Raw genomic sequence first — 25,172 nt, forward strand, 5'->3', positions numbered from 1 at the left:
TTGCTGTTGCTGTTGTTTTGAAAGTGTTTTGAAATGTAAGCAAAATGAGGAAGGGGCTTTGGCAGTATGAAGGAGATATGAGTGTGCCATCTGTAGTGATTGAAGGATGATGGAGGAAACGGAGATTGGTGGCACGAGTGAGAGTGGAGGAGAAATAATGACAGAGGCAGGAAAACAAGAAACGGTAGCTGAGGAGAAAAAGGGGAAGATAAAAGTTAGTTTGGTGGAAGAGAGCGCAAAGGGAAAAGGGGAGGAGCAAAGAATGTCAGTGTGGGAGGAAAGTACAGTATAAATAATCAGGGTAAGTGTTCGGGGCAGAATTATAGAATTGGATGAGAAGGAAGGAAGAAGAGAGACGTGAAGAACCAGAGTATAAGAAAAGTCAAGAATTATTTAAGAACTTTCCTAATCTTAAGGTGGGTGGGTTACTGCCAGACCCCCCCACACCTAAGGCGGAAGGCAGGACGACACAAGAGTTGGTGGTCATGGTGTTCCCGAGGGGACAGGGGCATGGGAAGCAAGTGATCCGACCTGACCCCACTGTGCAGTGCAGAGTGAGCCTCTCCAGAGATCTACGGATCAGGAGCAATTTGGCTGAGCACCCCAGTGAGTGCGTTGGAATTGGGGGGGAGGGAATTCATGTTCTCTAGTTATGGCCTGTTGCCAGAATTGACATGTTTTGACCCAATCATGAACACTGTTGAAGATTTTGGAACTAATAAAAAATAAGACATGAGCACTATTAAAACATCTCCAGTTTTATTTTCTGTGCCAAAAGAGGAGTTGCCTGAAAGTAGAAAAAGAACCCGATCACAGCCAGGTGTCAGGGCAGTATGACATCCAAGAGCATTGCACTGTGGATGCCAACCTTAGAATGACTGACTCCTCTGTGTGTGGTGTCTGATGTTTAATCCTTTCCCTTTTCAGCCATGGAGCTAAATGAGTTCATTAGGTTGAATAGCATTAAGTAAAAAATTCTTAGAATTCAAGGCAGAGAAGGAGATAGTCTCATCTCTCTCTCTGCATAATGTTTAGAGAAGGCATTAATGTATGAAAAGGATTAATTATGCAAGCAAACCATGTACTGTACCAAAGTCTTGAGATAAGCTAATAGTAAAAAAAGGCATAATTAATAATTGAAAAAAATTAAAAGGGCATCAGTAAATCCAGAATTGCCACTTTAAGCACATATAGTTCTTTTCATTTCTGACAGTAAGGTGTGGCTGTTGTTGTTATTATTATTGTTATCAATGTTTTGCCATTGTTGTTGTTACAAGTGTATACTTGAGAAGCATATTTTAAGTACTTGTTTTGTTAGAGAGACTGAACACCTCTTATTGTAGAATTGCCTTGTGTATTTGTATCCACTCTTGAATTAACAGCACTGCTTTTCTAAAAAGCTGCTTGCATTGTGCTCAACTTATTTCATTTTATATTTCCATATTAGGAGCTCAGAGAAGCCTACTCCACACAGCAGTTAGCACTTAAGCAGCTTCACAAAAGGAAGCAAGACAAGATCCAAGAACTTGAAAAGAAAAGAGCAGAACTTGCACAAAAGAAGAGAGCGGAAGATGAGGCTGCACGGTAATGTGCTTAAACATTCAGGGGTTTAAAATTCCAGTTTCAGTGTCTTTTCTCAGAAGATTAAAACCATTTTTGTTACTATTTACGTTGGGATTCTGAGTTCTTTTTGAAAGTCAAGTGGTAATTTAGTTTACTCCAATTTCACCTTTATGTTTTGTTTGATTTGGTGTTTTTAATGCTGCACAATTGTGTGGTTTGGGGGATGGTATTGTGAAGAGTCATAGAATACTGCAGACCTGTCTCTACATGGGAAAGTGCAGCCATCCTGGTTGCCATAATAGCAGCAAGAGCAATTAGGGAGATTCTGTGTGTGTGTGTTGGACAGTGTGTGTGTGTGTGTGTGTGTGTGTGTGTGTGTGTGTGTGTGTGTGTGTGTGTGTGTGTGTGTGTGTGTGTGTGTGTGTGTGTGTGTGTGTGTGTGTGTGTGTGTGTGGGGGGGGGGGGGGGGGGGGGGGGGGGGGACAGATGCAAGAAGGCTTCAAATCCATGCAATTCCACACAGAGAAAGAAATGTGTCTCTGTGTTTCTCAAATAAATTGAAATAGATACCTGTCCTAAAAATGGCATGGTTGATTGGTAGGTTTTTCACACTGACTGTTTTAAATTGTTTGGCTTTTATAACTGATTGTGAATAGAGATGAGCATGAACTGCTGAATCAGCAATCCATTTCAGTCTGATTTTCAGCCCAACATGTGTTTGGTGCTTCCCAGCCCCACCTCTGGTGGGCGCCCACTCAGAGGCAGCATCTGAAGGAGGTGGGGCAAGGAGTCTGGGGCGCTGAACACTTGTTCAGCCAAAGACCGAGCCAGCATTTGTAAGAACGACATGGTGCTGACACACCTATATAAGGAATTTCAGAATATTAATTTAAATTACACGAAGTTCCTACTTTTAGCTATACATCATCTTTTGTTTTCCTCTATAAGTGTTAAAGTAAATACTGAAAGGTAACACAAATGGTGTTTTTTAAAAGACCAAATTGAATTTGAAAACTATATACCAGTGGGTCTGTCTTTCATTTATGACAACAGTCTTTAGAATACTGGCAAGTCCTCAGGGCTGGTGTGTTGTTTGCCTTGAGGATGGATTTCCTACACATTATTAACCATTTTTGTGTCAAAAATAAAATAATGCATCCAATATCAGGCACACAACTGAAAAAGCATTCATTTCAGTGGATAAGGTACATATACCAATATTACACTTATCATAACACCTAGTTCCATCATCTAAGCTACCATAAGTAGTCCAGAGCTATTGGAAGTGAATAATGTTAACTGAAGATAGTTCCTTCAAAGATTTATTTTACTGATCATATTTATATTCCACCTTTCTTCCAAATGTGGAGGCTCACAGCACTCCATTTTACTGCCACAACCTTGTAAAATATATCTGCCTGGTTTTTACTATTAAGTCTTTCCTTTGCTTCAGTATTACAATGATTTGATTTTCTGACAGTGCTTCTTCTTCTTCTTCTTCTTCAAAGAAAAGCAAAACGGGAAAAGGAGAGCCTGTGGCAGGAGACTATCCAGAGGGAGGAAGAAGAAAGAAGACAGCGTTTACAGGAAGAGCGAATGCAGGAGAAGCTTCATGAGGAAAAACAAAAAGCCGAAGAGGCCCTTGCACAACAGAAGGAGACCCAGCAGCAGAAACTGGCAGAGGAGGATCTTGACAGTGTGAGGAGGAACAAGCAAGCAGAGATTCTAAGAGAAATTGAGCAGCAAATGCAGAAGCAAAAAGATGACGACAAAAGAAGACAGGGGAAGATTGCAAAAGAAGCCGAGGAAAAGCATAAATGGCTTGATGAAGAAAAAAAAAGGAAAGACACTATCAATCTGCAAGTGTCAGATAAACCAATTTCTCAATTAAGCTGGCATGAAAAAAATGTAGATACCCTGAAACAGACAAAAGGGCAAAATCTTAAGTCAGCGTTGAAGAATGAAGGTATTGAATCCATGTCTTGTGAGGATATTGTTTCTTTGTGATTTAAAATGTTGAAAAACGCTGTGAGCTTTTCCCTTCCAGCAGAAATGTTCCTCAAACAGAGTTGTGCTGTTGGATGCTCTTTCCAATGAAAGCGAGGAAGCCACTTTCACTGATTCCCCTGAAACCTCTCATACTGCAAAACCACAGTCACTGTGGAGGTTGTGGTGGGGGTGGGTAATTCTGGAATAGTGAAGAAGGAAAAATAATAGAGTAAAATGGCCTCCCCTTTTTCACCAGTAGCACCTTTTCATTCCTGTCCATGTTCTCTCTTTTGTTCATGGAATCTGGATGGGATCCAAACTGTTACATTTTAGTAGCTTTTTTACATTTTAATTCTATTCAGTTATTTAGCTCATGCGTACGTGCGCACGGCACATACGCGCACGCACACACACACACACACACACACACACACATACGGAAATGATTTTAAACACCCTTCTATTCCATACATTTTTTCCATTCCTCTTTATTTTTTTTTCCTTAATCGGCCTCATATTATTTTTAGACCTTCCTAACTGATCTGCAGGGACGTGGTGGCGCTGTGGGCTAAACCGCAGAAGCCTGTGCTGCAGGGTCAGAAGACCAAGCAGTCGTAAGTTCGAATCCACGCGACGGAGTGAGCGCCCGTTGCTTGTCCCAGCTCCCGCCAACCTAGCGGTTCGAAAGCATGCAAATGCGAGTAGATAAATAGGTACCATCTCGGTGGGAAGGTAAACAGCGTTCCGTGTCTAAATCACACTGGCCATGTGACCACGGAAAGATTGTCTTCGGACAAACGCTGGCTCTATGGCTTGAAGAGCGGGATGAGCGCCGCCCCCTAGAGTCGGACACGACTGGACAAAAATTGTCAAGGGGAACCTTTATAACTGATCTGCCTCTTCTGTCAATACTTTATGAAAGCACACGACAGACTACCAGTGTCAACAAAATCCTAAATCCATTTGCAAAATGAGATGTCTCAAAATAAGGGAGGGTCTGGCCCTGTATCAGGTTGACCTCTCCTCCCCAAAAACAAAAATCTGTTCATCACATTAACAGAATAATTAACCAAATCTTCTTGACTATTTCATAACACCACCACGAGTTCAACTACACAGTGCTAAGTCATTACTGGGCAGATTCTGAAGGTCCCAGAACGTTTTGTGAGGGTATTGGGTTTTGTAGTACTTATTTCCCAGGACCTGCACGTGTCCCTCTTGCCTGGAGGCTGTTGTTCCTGTGAAGAGGAGCCAAGATTGTCTCTTCGGAGGGATAACTGGGACATTCCTTGCTAATTATCTATAATTATGCTAACCCTAACTTTCTATTTTTTCTAAGTAACTATTCTATATTTTATCTCAATATGATTCTTGGGAGCAAGAGTCAGAGTGCCTCAATGGAGTGCCTCAGCCACAAGGGCTTCCTTTGCTATTTTGGTGGTGTCCTACCTGGTAGGGCTGATGTGCAAGGACCGAAGTACGCAGAGTTTTAAGCTCAAATAAGTGAGTCATTGGAAATCTAGGCTCAGGATCTTGCCCACAGTTCCTCACATGGACTTGCTAGACCACCCCCAATCTAAGGTTCAAGGGGCGGTGGATTATGGGAACTGCCGAGGGCTCCTTCCTCTAGTGGAATGCCTCCTCTCTCAGGAGAGGGGTTCCTGACAAGTTTGTCCTGAAGTTAACCTCGAGGCAAAATCCGGAGCCGGAGTCCCGGAGGCAGTTCATGTCGTTCTGGCAACTCCTGCAACGTCACTGGAACCAGTTGTATTGGCTCTTGCCTTTCCATTGGTCTATTTCAGCGACATGGAGAGGGGGGATTTTCTGCTTGGGTAACAGCCTATCCTCCATATCATTTTACCCAGGCTTTGTGCTCTGGAGAGGACACTCATACAGAGCACATTACCATAGTCTCTCGAGACTGAAGGATGCCTAAGAGAAGATTTAGCCCAGAAACATAGGGGGATCAAAGGGTGTGTGTGGTGTATAAGTCTCTCCCCTGCATCCTCTCCCCTGTAAATCCTGCAGTCCTTTATGTGTTCAACGTGAATGGATGCTGCAAGCACAGTCAGCTAAACTCACTTAAAGCTTTTTCATGATTAGCCGCCCTTCATGGTCAGCCCACACTCAACTGATTATGGAGAACCTGAAAGCAAGTTCAGCTGAACATTGCTTATGGCACCTATATGTCCTTTCATGTAGAATATACAAAGGTATGCAGGATTTTTGGATAGTGGGGCAAGATGAAGAGCAGGTATTATCAGATCACCACAACCCATCAAACGCTGTACTCATTCAGGTTAAGCACGAACAGCGTTTGCATGTTCTGGTGGTTTCTAGGTTATCTGAGAGTATTTCAAATATGGTAGCAGATTGCACTGGGATATTGAGTTGAATCGGTTGATGATTTACCATGCCTTCAGTGATTATTCATCCCTTCCGGCCAATGTTGTGCATATCCTGAAGTAGGTACTGTAGTTGCATATAGCATAGCTAATTGCAAATAGCATAGCTGCCAGGACCAGTAGCCAGTAATGTTTCTTCCTTAACATTCCAGGTCATCCTGTTACTGCCTCTGACTCTATGCAGTCAGTTGGGTTGGTTAATTACAGAGCTTTATATCCATTTGAAGCAAGGAACCATGATGAGATGAGTTTCAATGCTGGAGATATAATTCAGGTAAGAAATAGGAAATGAGCTGATCATTCTTTTTTTTATTTTTTTTTATTTTTATTTTCAAAACTATTGGGTAATGGGGAAGGAATACAAAAGGCAAAAGGCAGTGGGGGGGATGGAAGGGGTGAAAGGGAGGGAAGGGGTTAGGGTTGGGGGGGATAGCAGAACACATAATATGCCATCATCCAATCAAGTCATATTGCAAGGCAACAATTCTTAACTCTTTTTTGTTTATAATTCATTAGCCCACTTACTATTTAACATCTATGTTATTCCGACACTGTCTGAGACCCATCTCGATTTGTATATTAAATTCTTTTGGCTTAAAAAACTATTAAGCACATCTGAGTCCTTTTCTATTTCTTTCTCATTTCCTACTTTCTCAATAGACTCCTCTTGTTTCCCTAATTCTGCTTTCTTCCAATTTTTGAAAGAGGAGGATGCATCCGGCACAACCATCAATTTTTCAATCTCGCATTTTCTGACTGCAGTATTTGAATGGATCACTAGATGGCTCTTTACCCCATCTATATTGCTTGGTACCTTACTCAGTGGAGGCTGTTCTGAAATGTTTACCTTTTTACATAGCTGTATTTCTCCATCTGATGATTTCTCTTTCATCAAATTTTCTAACTGGCAAAGATGTTCATTTATTTTCTGGAATCCTGAAATTATTAATTCCTGTATATTAAACTGCCATTCCTTATCTATATTTTGTACCATCATTTCTACTTCTACCACTTTAAATCCAAAAGCTTAAAATATGGCTATGGCAGAGTTAGCCTTTTTTTCCTGCAGAAAGTCAACAAAGTTCTATTATCAGGATCCCACGAAGTCCAGCCAAAAGCATCCGAATTTCAGCTCACCAGATTTCAATCTCTCCAACAAATCACCTTATAATCCAACTGATCTTCTTTCCATTAGTCCATAGTCCATAGTCCCATTTAAGCAAGCAATATAGTATTACTAGAAAGTCCAGAGTCTCTAGAATCCGTTAAATGAAGCTCCAGTCCTTGTTTTCCGGTCTGCCCAGCCACTAGCCAGTTGTCGCTGTTTCGTTTCCTCCTCCGTCTGTTCTCATGATCTAAAAATAGCAACTCATCCCGTCTTCTTCCAGCAGCCCGATAAATGCCTATTTCAGGGTCTCACACAGACTGTTTCTTCCACATTGAGTCGCAATGCCTAAGTTTCAGTCTCATAAATCCTATCCCTCGGTGTTTCCCTCCGGGATTTTAAAAAACAAACAAGTTTCTTTCACCGTCTCTCTTTTGGCTGTGTGCCAGCCTGTTTCCAAGACCGTTTAAAAGTTCAGAAATCAAAGGCAGACTGGTAAGCAAACGCTCGCCGCTTCTTTCCTCCTTTTGCCAAATTCCTTTCACTCTACTTCTTTTTTTTTCCCAGCTTAACGGGGCTGTTCATAAATCAGAGGCTTCAATTAGTTTTCCAAATTATAACTCATGTTCCGCTCTCCCCCTTTTCTGGTACTCACGGCTCGTGCCATACATACAAGATGGCTCCTGCGTCGATTCGTGCTTGAGTGTATCTTACAGATGGAAGAGATACTGGGTCGCCACCCGCTCTCTCCCCCTCCTGTCGTCACCAAATGCTTCAGAGAGATCTCTCCTGAGCTCTCCTCGACCTCCCGTGTTTCAGGGATGTCCCGAATCTAGCAGTTCCAGCATTTTCCAGGGAGCTCTCTTCCCTGTTGCTGCTGGCTTCGCCGCGACAAGCCCTGCCTCTCTATCATTCTTGATGATGAAATGAAGATATTTATTTTGAGCTAAACAAAATTTCCTCTGTAATGTGCTAGAAATACAAGAAAATAAAGAACTTTTTAAATTGCTTCCATTTATTTTAAATATTACATGTATGTATTTTAATGGGCCCGAGACCACAAAATAAAGATTGATTGATTGAAGAAAATAAAAAAATAAAATATGTATTTTTAAACTAGTAGGCCAAAATCCTCTCATGTAGCTCTGCTGGCCCAGCTGAAATGATTTCACTTCCAGCAATAGTTCATCTATTAACTATTGCTTGGAGTATCTGCTTGGTTTTCCGGCTGCGACTGACTTCATCTCATTGCATGTGCTGCACATAACTGAAAGTCAAAGTGGGGACTTCTTTATTTAACAGCAATCTACCACTGCTGGTGATGTTATTCCCACTACACTAATGGAGCTATGCAGGAGGATGCTAACCACAGAAAACTGATAACATAACATTTTATAAACAAACTCGGGGTTCCCTCATTGATGTTGTGTTTTCTTCTTTTCTCCAGGTTTCTGAGAAAACTGAGGGAGAGCCTGGCTGGTTATATGGGAGCTTCCAAGGGCATTTTGGCTGGTTTCCATGCAATTATGTAGAAAAAATACCTGAAAATGAAAAAACATTTTCACCTCCTAAGAAAGCCTTGCTTCCCCCTTCAGTATCTTTGCCAACTGCCTCAGTTCCTGTAGAGTAAGTAACTAGTACCAAATACAATATAAAAGCTATTTAATTTTATCTATTTGGGGAGCTCATTTGTTAGTTGTCAGTATTTCAGTTTAAATCTGTAAAAGTGTTTACACATATATTTTAATGCATTTTATCTATTGGTTAGAATCCAGTACAGTGGTGCCCCGCATAGCGACATTAATCCGTTCCGGATTAATCGTCGATATGCAAAAACATCGCTAAACAGATCGAAAAACCCCATAGGAATGCATTAAACTTAATTTAATGCGTTCCTATGGGGCCCAAACTCACCGTTCAGCGAAGTTCCTCCATAGTGCCGCCATTTTCGCGCCCTCGGTAAGCGAGGGCAGGGCGCGAAAACACTTGCGGCGGCCATTTTGGGCAGTCGGTGGCCATTTTGGAACCGCCAATCAGCTGTTGTAAAAACATTGCAATGCGAAGATTGGTAAGCGAAATGCTTACCAATCATCGCAATGCGAGTTTTTGCCTATCTAAACGTCGCAATGCAATCGCTTTTGCGATCGCAAAAGCGACATCGCTATGCGGATTCGTCGTTAAACGGTGCGCTCATTAAGCGAGGCACCACTGTATTTACACCAGTATAAGTACAAAAGCATAACTTAAAACAGCAAATAGACAGTAATTAATGATCCCCCGATGCATAGTCACATGCTAAGTCATGCAACTGCCACAACACTAGAAATTCAGGCAGGTTGTTCAATTAGGAGCTGTTCTCTACTCCATTACTCCATTGCCTTATACACCAGCATAAATAACTCAATCGGATTCTGGCCATTGAGAAATTATGGCTGTGATCCAATGATCCACCTGCATAAAATGGTAATTGTGTTGCTTTGAGTTCAGAAGTTATACTTCTCCTATATACCTTATGCTTAAAAGTCAAGGGTTTGGGTTTCCTTAGAGGCATAGAACACTGAATTGTAAACCATACAACTCCATGTGTACAGCAACTTATGTGTATTTTGAAATCTTTGTTGCATTACAGCTAATTGCTGCAACTCTTCTTTTCGTACATGTTTATCTGTTGAACTTGTAGGACTGTTTCACCAAGTAAACCAACAGAAGAAATTGACTACCAGAATATATCTTTCTCAAACTTAAATGTAAACACAGGGCAGAAGAAATCTGCCTTTACTCGTACAGTATCTCCTGGATCTGTTTCTCCCATTCATGGACAGGTATGTTGATAAGAAAGCTGTTTATACTTCCATATTCTTGTATTTTTTACCATTATGTAGAGAACAAAAATATTTAATCTGAAACCCATGACTGAATTTTAGGAAATACAAGGCTTGCATTCTGCAGTTCTGGAATTTGCTAATCATGTGTTTGTTAATTACAGCAGAATGATTTCTATCCTGTTCTTTTTACATATTTTGGGGGCAGATTTCAAAGCAACTGTTCTATTAACAGCTGTACATTTGTCTGCTACATTTACAAATTTGCTGGAATATTTTTCCAGAATATGCTAAAATATGTGTGCTAGAGTGACAATAGAAAAAAAATTACTAGTGGGTATAGTTTTTTCATCCATTAACCTCTACCATAAAAAGCAGCAAGCAGCCAAAATTGCACAAGGGATTGGTACTAATACATTGTTCATTTGATAGGGACAAGTAGTACAAAACTTAAAAGCACAAGCACTTTGTTCCTGGACTGCAAAAAAGGATAACCACTTGAACTTTTCAAAAAATGACATAATTACTGTGCTGGAGCAGCAGGAAAATTGGTGGCTTGGAGAAGTAAATGGAGGAAGAGGATGGTTTCCCAAATCCTATGTCAAGATTTTGCCTGGAAGTGAAAACCAAAGAGTAGAGTAAGTAAGCTTTGGGATTCTTGGACTGAACAAATTTTTTAAAAAAAAATTTCATAGTGCATAGATAATGAACACTCAGAACTGAGTTCAAACGAGTATGTACATACCTACATCCAGTTCTCTTGCATCTTCTGGAGGACATTCCAAACCTTTGGAATTAGCCCTTTCTCCATTCAACAGGTAATGGTGGTCTTCATCGGATGGATGCAAAACTATCCTGAACTCTCAGACTGATCCAGGTCTCTTTCATCAAAGAGAGAATTTGATTTTTTTTTTCCTTCTGTGATGCCCAGATGGTGCTGTCTTGCACCTGCACAGTGCTTTTATGTTTTAGAATGTTGCTCAGAACCCCAGCACTGGACAGTACTTCTACATGGTTCCTCTTCTTCATTTGGTTCCAAGATGTTCAGGATTGAAACAATAAATGTATGTATATGGGGTGGGATTCTAAGAAGAAACAGGACTTTGAACAAGGGAAGGCAGATGAATAGTATGAGTTACAGATGACTATTTAGAGCCTAGGTTCCCAACCTTTGTTACTCGGATGTTTTTGAACTGCAACTCCCAGAAACCCCAGCCAGCACAGTTGGTGGTGAAGGCTTCTGGGAGTTGCAGTCCACAACTCCTGAGTAAGCCAAGGTTGAGAACCAGTGATTTAGAGTACCACAAGTATGGGTAAGCAACCTCTTCTTTGTCGTCCTTCTTCATGGTCTTGGTGATTATCCCAGCTGGAATATTAGCAAGTTGACTAGTAGTGAAAATATGTCATTACATCAATCTTGACAATACCACTTTCCCGGATGTTGCATCTGCCCTGACTAAGTATCCAGATATAATGACATTTGAACGTAGAAGGTTGAGGTACTTGCTTTATGAATGTGATATATGGACATCACTCCCAGAAAGGTAACACAGCTGGCTGGTCATACCTGTCGTTGAGTGGCCCTTGACAGTTTCTTTGTAAATTGATCGGATAAGGAGAGAGTGACTGTGATCCATTTCACCAGTTTCTAAATGGAGACAGTAATCCCTTTTTAAAGACACACAAAGCAACAAAGGATATTTAAAACTCATTAAATAATTAAGGCCATAGTGTCTATCCCTCAAAGTCTATCAGTGGTTTGCCCAAGTACAGTGGAGATGTAAGAATAATTTTGAACTTAAAATAGCGCAACAGGCTTCTTCAGTGGTGCTTCCAGATGGAACCCAGTGGCACAATTTCCTTGTCCAAGTCAGTTTGTCCCAGGTTTCTTGGCTGTCACCATTAGATTCAGTCACAGAAGTCTCTGAGATTTGTGTATCACTTCTAGCACAGAACCATGCTATCTGGCGTGATATCATCATCCAAGGTGTTTCCCAAGGTCCTGTTTTCCAGTCAAGATTTCCCAAGATTGCTGTGAGAATGCATGTATGTTTGATGATTCAGGAAGTGGTTATGCATATGTGGACCACATCCTCATCCATCCTTTAGAGCACTGGTTCTTAACCTTGGGTTACTCAGGAGTTTTGGACTGCAACTCCCAGAAGCCTTCACCACCAGCTGTCCTGACTGGGGTTTCTGGGAGTTGCAGTTCAAAAGCATCCGAGTAACAAAGGTTAAGAACCACTGCTTTAGAGTGTGGTGGAGGTTCAGCTGCCTGCAAGCTCATTAGTTTGTGATGAACTTTTAGGAAGACCCAAGGTTCTTCTTATCTCATATCTCATATTGCCTAATACTTTGAAACACCTAGGAGTGTCTCTTGATATCTGGTGGTTTCATATATTTGTCACAACAGAAAGACAGAAGAACACCTGGTATCTTCTGGGGGGCAGGCATTTTACCTACCTTCTGTATCTGCAGTAGACTAAAACACTCTCCTGTAGGGCATGTGTTGTATACGTGAGGCAGAGGATTCAATAACCCTGGTTTTGATTCCTTCTCATCCAGTTCTGTACTGTTTATTTCTGTTCAATGTTTTATTTTTAAGCACATTTTCCCCAGCAAGTTAACATGGATGCAGGTGTTTCTTGGGGTTACAAACTGAGGAAATGCTTCTGCTGTTCCAGTCTGATCTTGGAAAGCAAGGTTAATGTCTCCTGTCAAAGGCAGGTTTTGCTCCATTAAGCAGATGGAGAGATTATCTCTAGAGTTGTGGAATGTCTTTGAGATGGAGCCAAAATGTACACTTAAAATGTATCTTTAAACTATATATCTTCTTTTCCCCATGAGATTGTCATTGAGGCAATATTGCTTGTTTGCCTAAACAGCTCTTTAAAAACTTGTGACTACAACTATCCATTTTTGCATTAAATCCCCTCCCCCAGTAGATTCTAAAGAGATATTTGTGGCTGGGGGATATATTTCGGAATGGGAAGACTGGAAAATGTTGAATATATAGATGTATGCTTATCTGTATCCAACCCTCAGTTATTGGTGGCCTTTTGAAATGCCTTCTGTTATTTTAAAACTTGCATGGTATCGGTAGGCAATGCTTATGAATTCCAGATGAACTTGGATACCTCAGCCAAAGATCGTTTTGTAAATGACAACAGATGAATGTTAGCAGCCTATTAGATGTATACTTGAAAAGTGATTCTGGTATCATAGAACCAAAAAGCTGGTTACTTTTAAACCATCTACTCCAAGAACTGCTGGACAGCTCAGTGGTTTGGGTCTCTGACCGAGAAGCCAGAGGTTGGGAGTTCAATTCCCTGCTTGTGCCTCCTTGACAGGGGCTGGCTTTGATGATCCATTGGGTCCCTTCCAGCTCTGCCATTTTAAGGTTGTGTTGGCAACCTTTGCCTCAGTGCAGGTTCTGTAATGTAATACAGCTACAGAACACATAGCAGGTGGCTCTCCAGCTTCTACTTAAATAAATCCTTGAAAAGAAAAATATGCCCTCTGCTGGTGCAGTCTCTTGCACTCTCAAGCAGCTGATGCCATTAAAATAAATTGCTGCAGTGGAATAAAAGCCATCAGAAATCCCTAAATATATTTTCTATTTGGATTTCATGGTAAATCATAGTTTATTGTGAGAACAACTTTTAAGTTCCCCACAGGTTTTCCCTTCTCACACATGAACAATAAGGAGTACTTTATATTACTTTCACTTCTGTTTTCTGTTAACCCTAAATTGTGGTGTTCCAACAAATTGTGGCCAATTTTCACTATGATTTGTTTGAAATTGAGAGCTCCAAACCATAGGTTATAAAGCTAGTTTCTCTCAGCAAACCATAATTAAGTTTAACATAGCTTAATATTTGGAAAAATTGCTAAAAGGAAAGTGGGAGCTACTCATCTTCTCTTCATATGTAAACCATATTGCGACATCGGAACACAGCCATACTTTCATTGAGTTTTCAGGTTCTTGTAAATTTTAGCCATTTATTACTGAATAATAAATGCTATATATTGTACTGGCCGAAATAACTTTACTTCTTTCTTCTGTCTGCAGACCAGAAGCTGTTTATGCAGCTATAAACAAAAAACTTACATCTTGCTCATTAAGAGAAGGTAATAATTGCATTTAAACTTTTGCATTTTTGTGTGCACATGGGCAAAGCCTTACACTAGAGTATGGCAGAATTTTTCAGACATCTACATCATAATTGTAGTATAACATCATGAAATTATAAGAATCTAGTAAATTAAAAAATCTAGCAAATAAGACTACTAGGAGTTTAGAGGAGGTGTTCTGTATTATACCTGAGTACAATTTCTTTAATACAATAATTTGATTGTGAATTATTTGAAGTATATGGCTTGGCCATAGGTAGAAGCCATGTGCAGTCATAAATGAAGTGAGAGAATGAAAGGTGTTCAATAAAAGGAATAATCTTAACCTGTGAACAGAGGGAATGGGGTAGCTTGCCCCTCTCGTTCCCAGCTATCCTAGCAGAGAGCTAAATCTCGAGAAGGAATAGTCTGTGCTATTTCTTCATGTAGTCAGAAATCCTGAAAAACCAGTGTTCCTGATTATGTAGAGGTTCTCATCACATATAGACTGAGCTCTTCAGATATAGCTCTCCACATGGCAATACTAGGATGGAGAGAGTAGAGTTAGACTGTGACTAATACACATTGCTGAGATTTGATTCAAAGCCTGATTACACAGGAATTGTGAATTGATTCAGGAACTCAGTTTTTATACTCTATGCAATGTGATTTGTATTTCAGCCCACAGCCCCCCTTCCTTCCACTGGTCCTACTTCTGCTGATCCTTTTATGGATCGCTTGGTCAAGTGGCAGTGTTCCAAATGTCTTTTTAACCTGTGCAGAAATACCACATGAAAGTCTTTTATTTCATCTGGGTTGTCTCCATCTTGTTTGTAATTCTTTTTTTTTAAAAGTCCAGAGATTATTGAGTGCTAAACCAGTACAGTGGTGCCTCGATTTACGAACGTCCCAACATATGACGTCCAGCCACAAATTTTTGCTTCTACTGTACTTGTGACTGGAGCTTCGAGTTACAAAAAGAAAAACACAGTGGAAAAAGGCGGGGAATTCAGATTGCTAACCGTTGGTGGCAAAGAGGCTGTAGCTCTTTCACCCCAGCAGTTAGTGATTGTGTGCTCGGAGGAGGCTTCGGATTGCCTTGTAAGGTGCTGCTTTCTACTTTTTAAAAAATTGTTCTGGGTGGGTTTTGCAGCATGGTTTTGGGCTGGGTAGTGGGATTATGTTTCTATGCTGTGATGGGTCTTGCAGGGTTTGTTTGTATTTTGGATTTTTTTCCCCATTTCTGATGGGTCTTGCAAGGTTTGTTTGTTTTTCCCATTTCCGATAGGTCTTGCACTCTGTTTCCTTTATGGTTTTTCTTTTTTGCATTTCTGATGGGTCTTGCACTCTCTGTTTGCTTTTTGGGGTTTTTTTGTTTTGTTTTTTGTTTGTTTGCATTTCTGATGGGTCTTGCACTCTCTGTTTGCTTTTGGGGGGTTGTTTGTTTGCATTTCTGATGGGTCTTGCACTCTCTGTTTGCTTTTTGGTTTTCTTTTTTTGCATTTCCAATGGGTCTTGCAAGGTTTATTTGCTTTTCAGTGGTTTTTTTGTGCATTTCTGATGGGTCTTGCAGTGTTTGTTTGCTTTTTGGTTTTTTTCCCCTTCAGCCGGAATGGATTAGTTGCGTTTCCGATGGGTTTTGCTGTTGTTTTTTGGTGATTTTTTTTTTCAGCCGGAATGGATTAATTGCATTTCAATGCATACCTATGGGAAATGGTGCTTCGGCTTACGACCATTTCGAGTTACGACCAGAGTTCTGGAACCAATTAAGTTCATAATTCGAGGCACCAATGTATATCAATCAGTACTGGTTGTAAGGTGGTCTAGTGCTAATCTCATATATGTAAAAAAAAATGGAAGGATGATCATTTATTTATTTATTTATTGGATTTCTGTCCCACCCATCTAGACCAAAGGTTTACTCATTGGGAAAGAACACAGGGATGGGTGTTCCCACAGTCCTGAACATCACACCTGTACTGCCAACATCACCAAAAAAACCATCCAAAGACATGCTCCCTGTATTTACAAGAATAAATCAACTGATCGCACATGAAAAAAGTCTGTTTAAATCATTCCAGCTTGAAAAAAATAGAAACACCAGCAGAAAGAAAGCTATGTTGTGCGAAAAAACAGCTGGACTAATTTGAATCAAGGTTTGCATCATGTGTTCAGGAAAAAAAACCCTCAAATCCAGCATTGCTATAACCATAGCAAATCCCACAGTATTTAATCATGTTGTCACAGCCTTAGCCTGCTCCCTCTTCCTGCTGGTTAAGATTAACCCTGAATAGGGTTAAAGAGTTGCCCTAAACTATAACCAGTGGACCCTTGTTTTTAGCTTCTAAACCTTCAGAAGAGTTTACTTTATTGCTTGACAATTTTCTGCAGAGCTTGAATGGATAATAAACATGCTTTAGAAAAAGTGATGGCAGTTGTGCAGATCGTGAGACATAAACCATATGTGGTATCTTATTTATCTTTCTGAACACTGTAGAAAGTACACTAAAACCTATAAAATAGTGCTTCTCAGGTGTGCATGCATTATTTATGCTTATAGAATCATAGATTTGGAAGGGGCCTATAAAGCCATCAAATCCAATCCCTTGCTCAATGCAGGAATATAAGTCAAAGTATATCAGACAGGTGGTTGTCTGATTTTTCTCTTGAATGCCTCCAGTGTTAGAACACTGACTACCTCCTGAGGTAATTGGTTCCATTGTCATACTGCTCTAACTGGAGGTTTTCCTGATATTCAACAAAAACCTGTCTTTTTATAACCTGAACCCTTTATTACATGCCCTGCACTCTTGGATGATTGATGCTGCACGTCCTCTCTATGACAATCCTTTAAGTATTTTAAAAGTGCTATTGTATCTTCCCCTAAGTCTTCTTTTCTGATGGCTAAACATGTCCAGTTTTTTCAGTCTTTCTTGGTTTGGTTTCCAATCCTCTGATCATGCTTGTTGCTCTGCTTGTTTCAATTTGTTGGCATCCTTAAAGTGTAGTATCCAAAACTGTACATAGTACTCAAGATGAGGCCTAACCAGTGCTGAATAGAGAAAGACAAGTACTGTATAAATAATTCAAAAAGGTAGTTGTATGGTTCCAAAACAATGCAAAAGCAATAAGCCATGCATATTCAGATAATTAAGTGAGCTCTATGAAAGATTGCTCCATAAAATAAGAGAAGCTAATTCCACCTAAAAACTATTTTCCAGCTAAGTAATCATAATTGAGCTTCTTATCCTCTTGAGTCTATTCCTAATTCATCATCTTCAGACAGACAGATCGATAGCTACCTCCTAACAGCCACTAACTAGCCTCTTGCTAGACCTTAAATCTATGTTGAATCAAGTTCAAGTCCTTTGTCTAGTAACTTCAGCCTCAAAATGTAATTTCTCTCAGTCCCACCTTTCAGTTCTCATGAGAATCTCTGCTGATGAGCAATTAAGAATGGAATGTGATGTCTAAGCTCAGTGTGGTTCGTTCTTGGTGCAGCCTGGAACAGAGCAAAATCAATCTTCGTTCTCATGCAGATAAGCACCAGAGCTAGAGCAGCCTAGAGAAGTACAACATAACCCATCCAATGTCCTCACAGTCTGTAGTTCCCAGGTTCCTCCTTTTTGCACTTTTTGAAGATAGGAGCAGTGTTAGTCCTCCTCCAATCTTCTGGCACTTCATCCATCCTTCATGATTTCAAGAAAATAATAAACACTAGTTCTGAGAGTTCTTCATCTTGGATTTGGTTCTTTCAGCCCTGGGGATTTGAGCTCATTCCAAGCTATAAGGCATATTTCATTTCTGGAATATTTCAGTCCCAAGCAGTAGGAAGTCTGCTCCCCCAACTATTCTTCACTTCTTCTTTTTGTAGGGTGTGGGCTCTGCTTGGCTGAGCTTCAGCCTCTCTCATGTCCTCCCATGGGGTCTCCTGTATGTCTCCCTCTGCAGGCTGTTTGCCAGGGTCCTCTTCAAGAATCTGAAAGTGGTTTTGCCATTCCACTGGTGAAGAGTGTCATCTTCCTGTGACCCTTTCACATGTTGCTTTCTCTGCTATGTTTGTTCTGTCCTTGGCATTCTCCTCCTCTGCTTTGCTTTGTCTTGCTGTTCTGCCACCTCCAGTACCTCCTTTGGCTGCTGCTGCTCAAGGGTTCTACCTATGTGATCATCTTTGCTTCTGTCTCAGTTTTTCTGAGAAGATATGCAGATGTTGCCTTCTGAGCATTTGACAAAAATGCACCTTGACAAAAATGCAGGTGGTTATAAATTAGCGGCTGTTTGGTGCTATAATTGTAAAAGGAATATTTCCATGTACAGTTAGGATATGTCATAATTATGATTTATCTGTGAATCTTTGCTCCATATATTTAAAAAACTTGTATTCTCTCTTTTTCTCTCTCTCTTATTCCTAGTGAAATGATGACTGGTGTAGTCCTTAATAATAAACAGCTTAAATAGATAACTGAAATTCTTTTTGCTTTTTTCAGAATATATAGCACTGTATTCTTATGCAAGTTCTGAACCCGGTGATTTAACTTTCACTGAAGGCGAAGAAATTCTAGTTATTCAGAAAGATGGGGAATGGTGGACTGGAAGTATTGGCGATAGAACTGGAATTTTTCCTTCAAACTATGTCAGACCAAAGGATCACGATGTACGTCTTGTTGCAGTTTTTGTGAGGGAGGGAATGGTGAGATAAGTGTGGCATCCCAAAATAAAAACTGAGACCCTGATACAGAGATGCTTACGTGCCATATCAAGCTTTTCTCCTGTACCCTGGCTTATCAGCTGCACATGTAGAACGGATCACAGGCCACAGCAGTAGTAAATTCACAAGGATTTGAAAATCGTGAGAGAGGAGACCTTTAAGAACTGGGCACAAGGCTAAAATGTAGTTTCCTGTACCTAGACCAGTGGGTCAGGAAAAACAGTTAAAAGATTTTAAAAAAATGATTCCACTTTTAAAAAGTGTTTCAGCCAGCTTTAGTTAAGACAGTTTAGTTGCTATGGCACTGCTACAAAATGAACTGTGTTTTCTTTTGTTGCAGAGTTCTACTGCTAGCAAAACAGGAACATATAATAAAAAACCTGGTGAGTACAGCCAATATTATAGTTTTCACAGAGGTAGTCCTGTTAGTCTGTTTCAACCTAATCAGTATATGACAAAGGAGATGGTGTTCATCAAAGTTTGACTGAAACAAATCTGGGGATTGAAAGTTTAAGCAAGTGGGGAATGTTCCACGAAACGTCACAGTAAAATCCAGCAGTTAGTCTTTAAGGTGCCACAGCATTTTTCTCTTCTTTTTATTTTTGGCCTGATATGAAATAAATCTGTTAGTTTTAAAGATGCCTTAATACTTTTCTTCTTTTGGTTTTGTTTTGTTTTACCTATTGCCAATTTTAGGGTATTATTATTGGTGATATAGATTTTTTACTGATGCATTTTCTTTCAGAAATTGCTCAGGTTACCACGGCCTATACTGCATCAGGAACAGAACAACTGAGTCTTGCGCCAGGACAACTGATACTAATTTTAAAGAAGAATGCTAGCGGATGGTGGCAGGGAGAGTTGCAGGTAACAGAAGGAAATTTTTGCTTGCAGGGTAATATATTTAATAAACATTTTTAAACTTTCAAATAAGCAAAATATTGCCTTCCTTTTTAATATATGGTTATCTGCAGATTAAACAAAAATGTCTTTTTAGAAAGAATGCTTTTGTATTTTCACACTGTTTAGAAATTTGGTTTGAGAACAAGTTGCTAGCAATGAAAAGAAATGTATTCCTTTGTTTTAAACCCTCTCTTTTTCAAGGAAACTAGAAAATCAAGAACATAAAGTCACTTATCTATATTTCTTCCTTCTAAATATACTTACCATACTTATAAGGAAAAGTTACATTCCTTTGAAGTTTTGACAAGCTGAGAAATTCTGTGATAGGGTTTTTCATTGCTTGCCTGTTACTGAATGAAAGTGTAAAACAATTTTTGTAGGCAAGAGGGAAAAAAAGACAAAAAGGATGGTTTCCTGCTACCCATGTGAAACTTCTGGGTCCAGGCAATGAAAAAACTACTCCTGCTGCTATACCAGGTTGGTACCTAAAAGCTTGCTTGCATTTGGCTTAGGTTTGAGGACGAAGTGTATATTTTATGTGAGAACTCTGGCTGGTTGGTGTGTGCTGTCAAGTTGGAACCGACATATAGCAATCCTAACAGAGATATTTAAGAGATGGCTTTACCAGCTCCACTCCTCCAGTGAGTTTCTGTGGCTGAGCAGGGAATTGCTCAGCCATTATCTCCAGATTCCTAGTCATCACTTTATCCACTACACCATACTGGGAACACCTGGCAGCTCTAATACTTGCTTTTTAAAAGTAAGCAGAATTACAATTTCATGGTGAGGGTAATTGGCAGAGGACAGTTGTATTGTTGCTCATCTGTTTTGCACCAGCTGAAACTTCCAAACATCTAAAGCAACACTTTCCCGACTCCCGTTCTGTAAACAGTCAGCCTCTTGTAATGGATGGAAGGAGTGGAAATTGCTGCTCTGTGTGTGTGTGTGTGTGTGTGATCTTACATTTATTTTTTTAAAACTGAAGAACATTACATTTTCCATCTCTGACAAGAGATATCAGAGTCTCAGCCTGCATTCTGAAGTAAGACAGGCAGCAGCAAAGGAGAGGCCCTTCTTAGTTCATGGCACCCTGGTAAGAAAGTGCCATCCCAGACTCTTGCCCAGCCCCTTTGTTACATTTTTTTCAGCACAACATAAAGACTTCTTTATTCCCCCAAGCTTTACGTATACTTCCTTAGTTTTTTTTAAACTGTGCCTTTTTAGATACAGCGGGGTCTCGACTTACGAATGGCTCGACATACGAACGTTTCGACTTACGAACCGCTCTCATAGGAATATATGGACTCAACTTGCGAACATAGATTTGAGTTATGAACTCTTTTTTTCCTTTTTTTTAAAGCTAAGTCATCTTAAGTTAAAAGGAAAAAAGAAAAAATGTCCCCCTCTAGTGGCAGAAGGCGGAATAGCAGCTTCCCATTAGTTTCTATGGATGAAAAGAGCAGATACGGATTAAATGGTTTTCAATGCATTCCTATGGGAAATCAAGATTCGACTTACGAACTTTTCGACCTGAGAACTGCCTTCCAATACGGATTAAGTTCGTAAGTCGAGACCCCACTGTACTGCAGTGCTGCTGGTTTTCACTTTGGTTTTTCTCCTGTCACAGATTTGTTTGTTCTGTAATATCAACAATTTTAATCTCTCTTAAAATGAGAAAATAAAACAAATGAATATTCTTTGGGGCATTTATGTGTGATGTCCATATGATACTGTACAAACGGTGAAGGAACATGTCCCAGTACTGTGAGAAGGGGCTAGCTTTACAGTCTCGAAAACAGACATGGGAGAAGGAGCAGAAAGACAGGGAAAAGAGGAATAGACAGGGAAAGAATAGATGGTGATATGAGTCTGCTTATATGAGCTTAGACTCATTTGTACCTTGGGATTGGAAAGTAGGAGATTGTACCAAATGCTGGATGAGTTTCGAAGGAGGATTTGAAGGAGGGGAGAGAAGTGCAGAGGCAAGGGTAGAGAGTCCTTGGAGAGAGCAAGATACCCTGGCATGGCTGAGGCAGGTGATGCCCAGAGGGACAGATGTCGCACAGGAACGCATTTAGCCTTTTTATGGCAAGCTGAGACATGAGTTGGGCCATATTTGTGTATTCTTGAAATTTCCATCTTGCTATTTGTGTTGTTATTTTCAAGTGACCAACTTGAGTATTCCATATGCTCTTGAAGTCACTGAGCATAATTTATTATTTCTTTATTTATTAGATTTCTATCCTGCCCATCTAGACCAAAGGTCTACTCTGGGCAGTTTACAAATTTAAAAACAATAAAAACCGATAAGCATATGTTATAAATCCAAGATGGGAAAAGTATAAGAAATTAAGATACGACAGAGGGAAAGCCTGCCGAAATAGCCAGGTTTTAAGTTTGTTCCTGAAAACACCCAGAGAGGGAGCCAGGTGGATCTCCACTGGCAAGTTGTTCCAAAGGCGAGGGACCACTCCCGAGAAGGCCCAGTTCCTTGTTCTTTCCTTTCAGACCTCTCTCGGCATTAGTCCCCTCAGCTGCCCAGCCTGGCTGGAACGAGTGACTCTGGCAGAACTGGGTGGGAGAAGGTGCTCTGCCAGATATTGAGGTCCTAAATCGTTTAGGGCTTTATATGTAATCATAAGAACTTTGAAATCGACGCAAAAACAAATGGACAGCCAATGCAAGGCGGCCAGAGTGGGGGAGATATGTTGATGTTTTCTCACCTCAGTAAGAAGTCTGGTCACCGCATTCTGCACCATCTGCCTTATAGCTTTGAAACTTTGGCAACAGCCTATAATTACCAATACAGTGGTGCCTCACACAACAATGTTAATTGGTTGCAAAAAAATCAACATTGTGTGAAACATCGTTCTGTGAAACACCATTTCCCATAGGAATGCATTGAAAACCGGTTAATCCGTTCCAATCCGTGCCATCGCTGAGTGAAAATCCCCATAGGAAACATTGCTGTGTGAAACAATGTTTCCTCCATTGGAATGTATTGAAGCCGACTCAATACATTTCAATGGCTTTGCGAAGTCCGTTTTTGCTCATTTAAAAGTGCCTTACAATGTTTGGAAGCTGTTTTAAATGCTTGCAATGGTTAGCCCACCTCCTGAAACCTATGCAAACTGATTTTGGTGTTGTTCTGACACTTTGTTAACTTATGGTAATTTTTTGTTTTCTCCATTGAAAACCATTGAATGGTCTGTCTAATGGTTTCCAATGGAGAAAACAAAAAATTACCATAAATTAACGAAGTGTCAGAACAACACCAAAATCAGTTTGCATAGGTTTCAGGAGGTGGGCTAACCAGTGCAAGCATTTAAAACAGCTTCCAAACATTGTAAGACACTTTTACAGGAGCGAAAAGGGAGAACGGGAAAGGGCTCTTTGATCTCCGTTTGCCTTTTAAAGCTCTTCCCGATCTCCCTTTTTGCTCCTGTAAAAGTGTCTTACAATGTTTGGAAGCTGTTTTAAATGCTTGCAATGGTTAGCCCACCTCCTGAAACCTATGCAAACTGATTTTGGTGTTGTTCTGACACTTCGTTAATTTATGATGATTTTTTGTTTTCTCTATTGGAAACCATTAGACAGACCATTCAATGGTTTTCAATGGAGAAAACAAAAAATTACTATAAATTAACGAGGTGTCAGAACAACACCAAAATCAGTTTGCATAGGTTTCAGGAGGTGGGCTAACCAGTGCAAGCATTTAAAATGGCTTCCAAACATTGTAAGACACTTTTACAGGAACGAAAAAGCAACATCGTTGTGTGAAAATCCCCTGTGATGATTTGTGTTTTTATGTGTATTAGAATGGGATATGTAGTCCTAAGATTGTCCCAATAGCATCCATCTTGATTTAAAGACTGCTCTGTAGTAGGAAAGTTTTTCATGCTGTTTCAGAGAAGCTTCACTCTCTGATTATCTCGTTGCTAAGATGAGTAGAGAGCAGAGACTTTCGTAGTCAAAATAATTCTTCCACAAAACTTGATAACAACTCTCAAGCTCTCATGAGAAAGTTAGGCGGGACAACAAGACCCAGGAGGGGGTGTCCCTTATGAAGAATTCTGGGAAGAAGAAAGGAGTGGGAAAAAGATGGAGTTGGACTGAGAAAGGTCAGACATGTGCTTTTTCCCATAATGGATTATAACTTTGCTATGGACTATTTTTCCTACCATGGACTGTTGGAAGTCAACTGGATTTCATCTAGCGTCAGCCTGTGAAGACCCAAGACACGTGAGATGGACTGTATTATGCATTTTATTAGTTAGCATAATTCCATTTCTTTATTTTTATAGCTGGAGTGGGGAGGAGAGTGTTCCGTTTGTCTTGATATGAAAATGTACCTACTGAACTATTTTACCATCAACTGAAACCTTTTCTAAAGCAATTATTTTCAATAAAGCAGTAATGATTTGATCTGCATGCATTGGTTCTTGTACAGACTAGCTGAATGTCTAATTGGCCATGTGTGTTTGCTACCAAAGATTTAGAGCCAGATTATTCTGAGTATAACTCATGGATTTGTCTGTGTGTGTTGCTTTCTTAATAAAGGAGATTGGCTTTTGAGGAAGAAGTGTTAGACAAGATCTTGCTGAGACCTAAGGGCTCTGCTCAGCAGTCAGAGGTTTGTCTGGACTTCGGACTCATCCCAGTCTCCGGCACCCCCGTAAATCTCTTTGGAGATAAGGGGCTGCTTACATCCCCCATAGGAAACATCGCTGTGTGAGGCGGCAAATTTAACAGAAAAAGGCATCATTGTGTGAATTCATCGTTGTGTGAGGCACTCGTTGTGTGAGGCACCACTGTATCATCCACCACCAAGCTCTATTTCTTCCAAATGGGCCTGATGAGTGTCTCCTTGAGGTCCTGGAGAGACCCATTAATTGTTGCTGTAACCCATTCAGATGTTGATTAGCCAGGCCGGGCAAGGGTGAAGGGAGGAGGACAAGGCACGACAGCAGTCAAGCACTCTGTCCACCATATCTGACGTCACAGGCTGAAAGTAGTTAAGTCCCATCAGGTGTCATGTTCCCAGGGGATTTCAACAGGAAAAAATCCAATAAGCCAGTCCAGTATCAGAAGTCCAGAAGATGCAAAGCAGATACCAAAATGCCAAAGCCAAAACACAAACTGTAGTCAGAAGTCAGAGTCCAAAGCCAAGGGTCCAGAGAACAAGGTCCAAGATAAGCAGGAGTGCAGATGCAAGCTAGAGTGTTGACTTGCTGCTTCCACTAGCTTCAAAGCCTTTGAGGTGCAGATTATATAGCAAAAACAGTCATCAAACTCCTAGAAGTCTTCCATCCTGTTAAAACTTAGGACTGGTTGACCTAATGTTCCTGTGGGAAGCATTCATGCGATCCTCAGACCTTTGTGTCATGAGTCTTTGCCGAAGCTTAGCCCTCACTCTGGCTAGTGGGGGGGAGAGAATCTGGTGATGATTCAGCTGTCTGTGCTTCTAATTGCCCAGCATTTTCCTCAGCTGTAATTAACCCCTCAGATTCCAGATTTTCTTTGGCTGAGCTCATGATATCAGGCAAGATGGAGCACTGGATGTC

General features: G+C 40.4%; 1 protein-coding gene across 11 annotated transcripts in view; it reads left to right on the forward strand.

The window, feature by feature from the left end:
• The window catches only part of ITSN2 (intersectin 2), a 137,374-nt gene that overhangs the window by 53,687 nt on the left and 58,515 nt on the right, over window positions 1-25,172 (forward strand). For all 11 annotated transcript variants that reach the window (XR_012080246.2, XM_020796749.3, XM_072976725.2 and 8 more), the window contains 11 exons: window positions 1,448-1,584; window positions 3,072-3,529; window positions 6,110-6,231; window positions 8,510-8,688; window positions 9,743-9,884; window positions 10,317-10,522; window positions 13,957-14,015; window positions 18,485-18,651; window positions 19,046-19,088; window positions 19,451-19,572; window positions 19,989-20,085. Coding sequence is in view for 10 of the 11 variants with exons in the window: in XM_020796749.3 (XP_020652408.3) it covers window positions 1,448-1,584; window positions 3,072-3,529; window positions 6,110-6,231; window positions 8,510-8,688; window positions 9,743-9,884; window positions 10,317-10,522; window positions 13,957-14,015; window positions 18,485-18,651; window positions 19,046-19,088; window positions 19,451-19,572; window positions 19,989-20,085 (1,732 nt within the window). In the remaining variant the exon portion in view is untranslated. The remainder of the gene's footprint in view (window positions 1-1,447; window positions 1,585-3,071; window positions 3,530-6,109; window positions 6,232-8,509; window positions 8,689-9,742; window positions 9,885-10,316; window positions 10,523-13,956; window positions 14,016-18,484; window positions 18,652-19,045; window positions 19,089-19,450; window positions 19,573-19,988; window positions 20,086-25,172) is intronic.

Source organism: Pogona vitticeps, chromosome 1 (assembly GCF_051106095.1).
Source record: "Pogona vitticeps strain Pit_001003342236 chromosome 1, PviZW2.1, whole genome shotgun sequence".
In the NCBI taxonomy this organism is placed as follows: domain Eukaryota; kingdom Metazoa; phylum Chordata; class Lepidosauria; order Squamata; family Agamidae; genus Pogona; species Pogona vitticeps.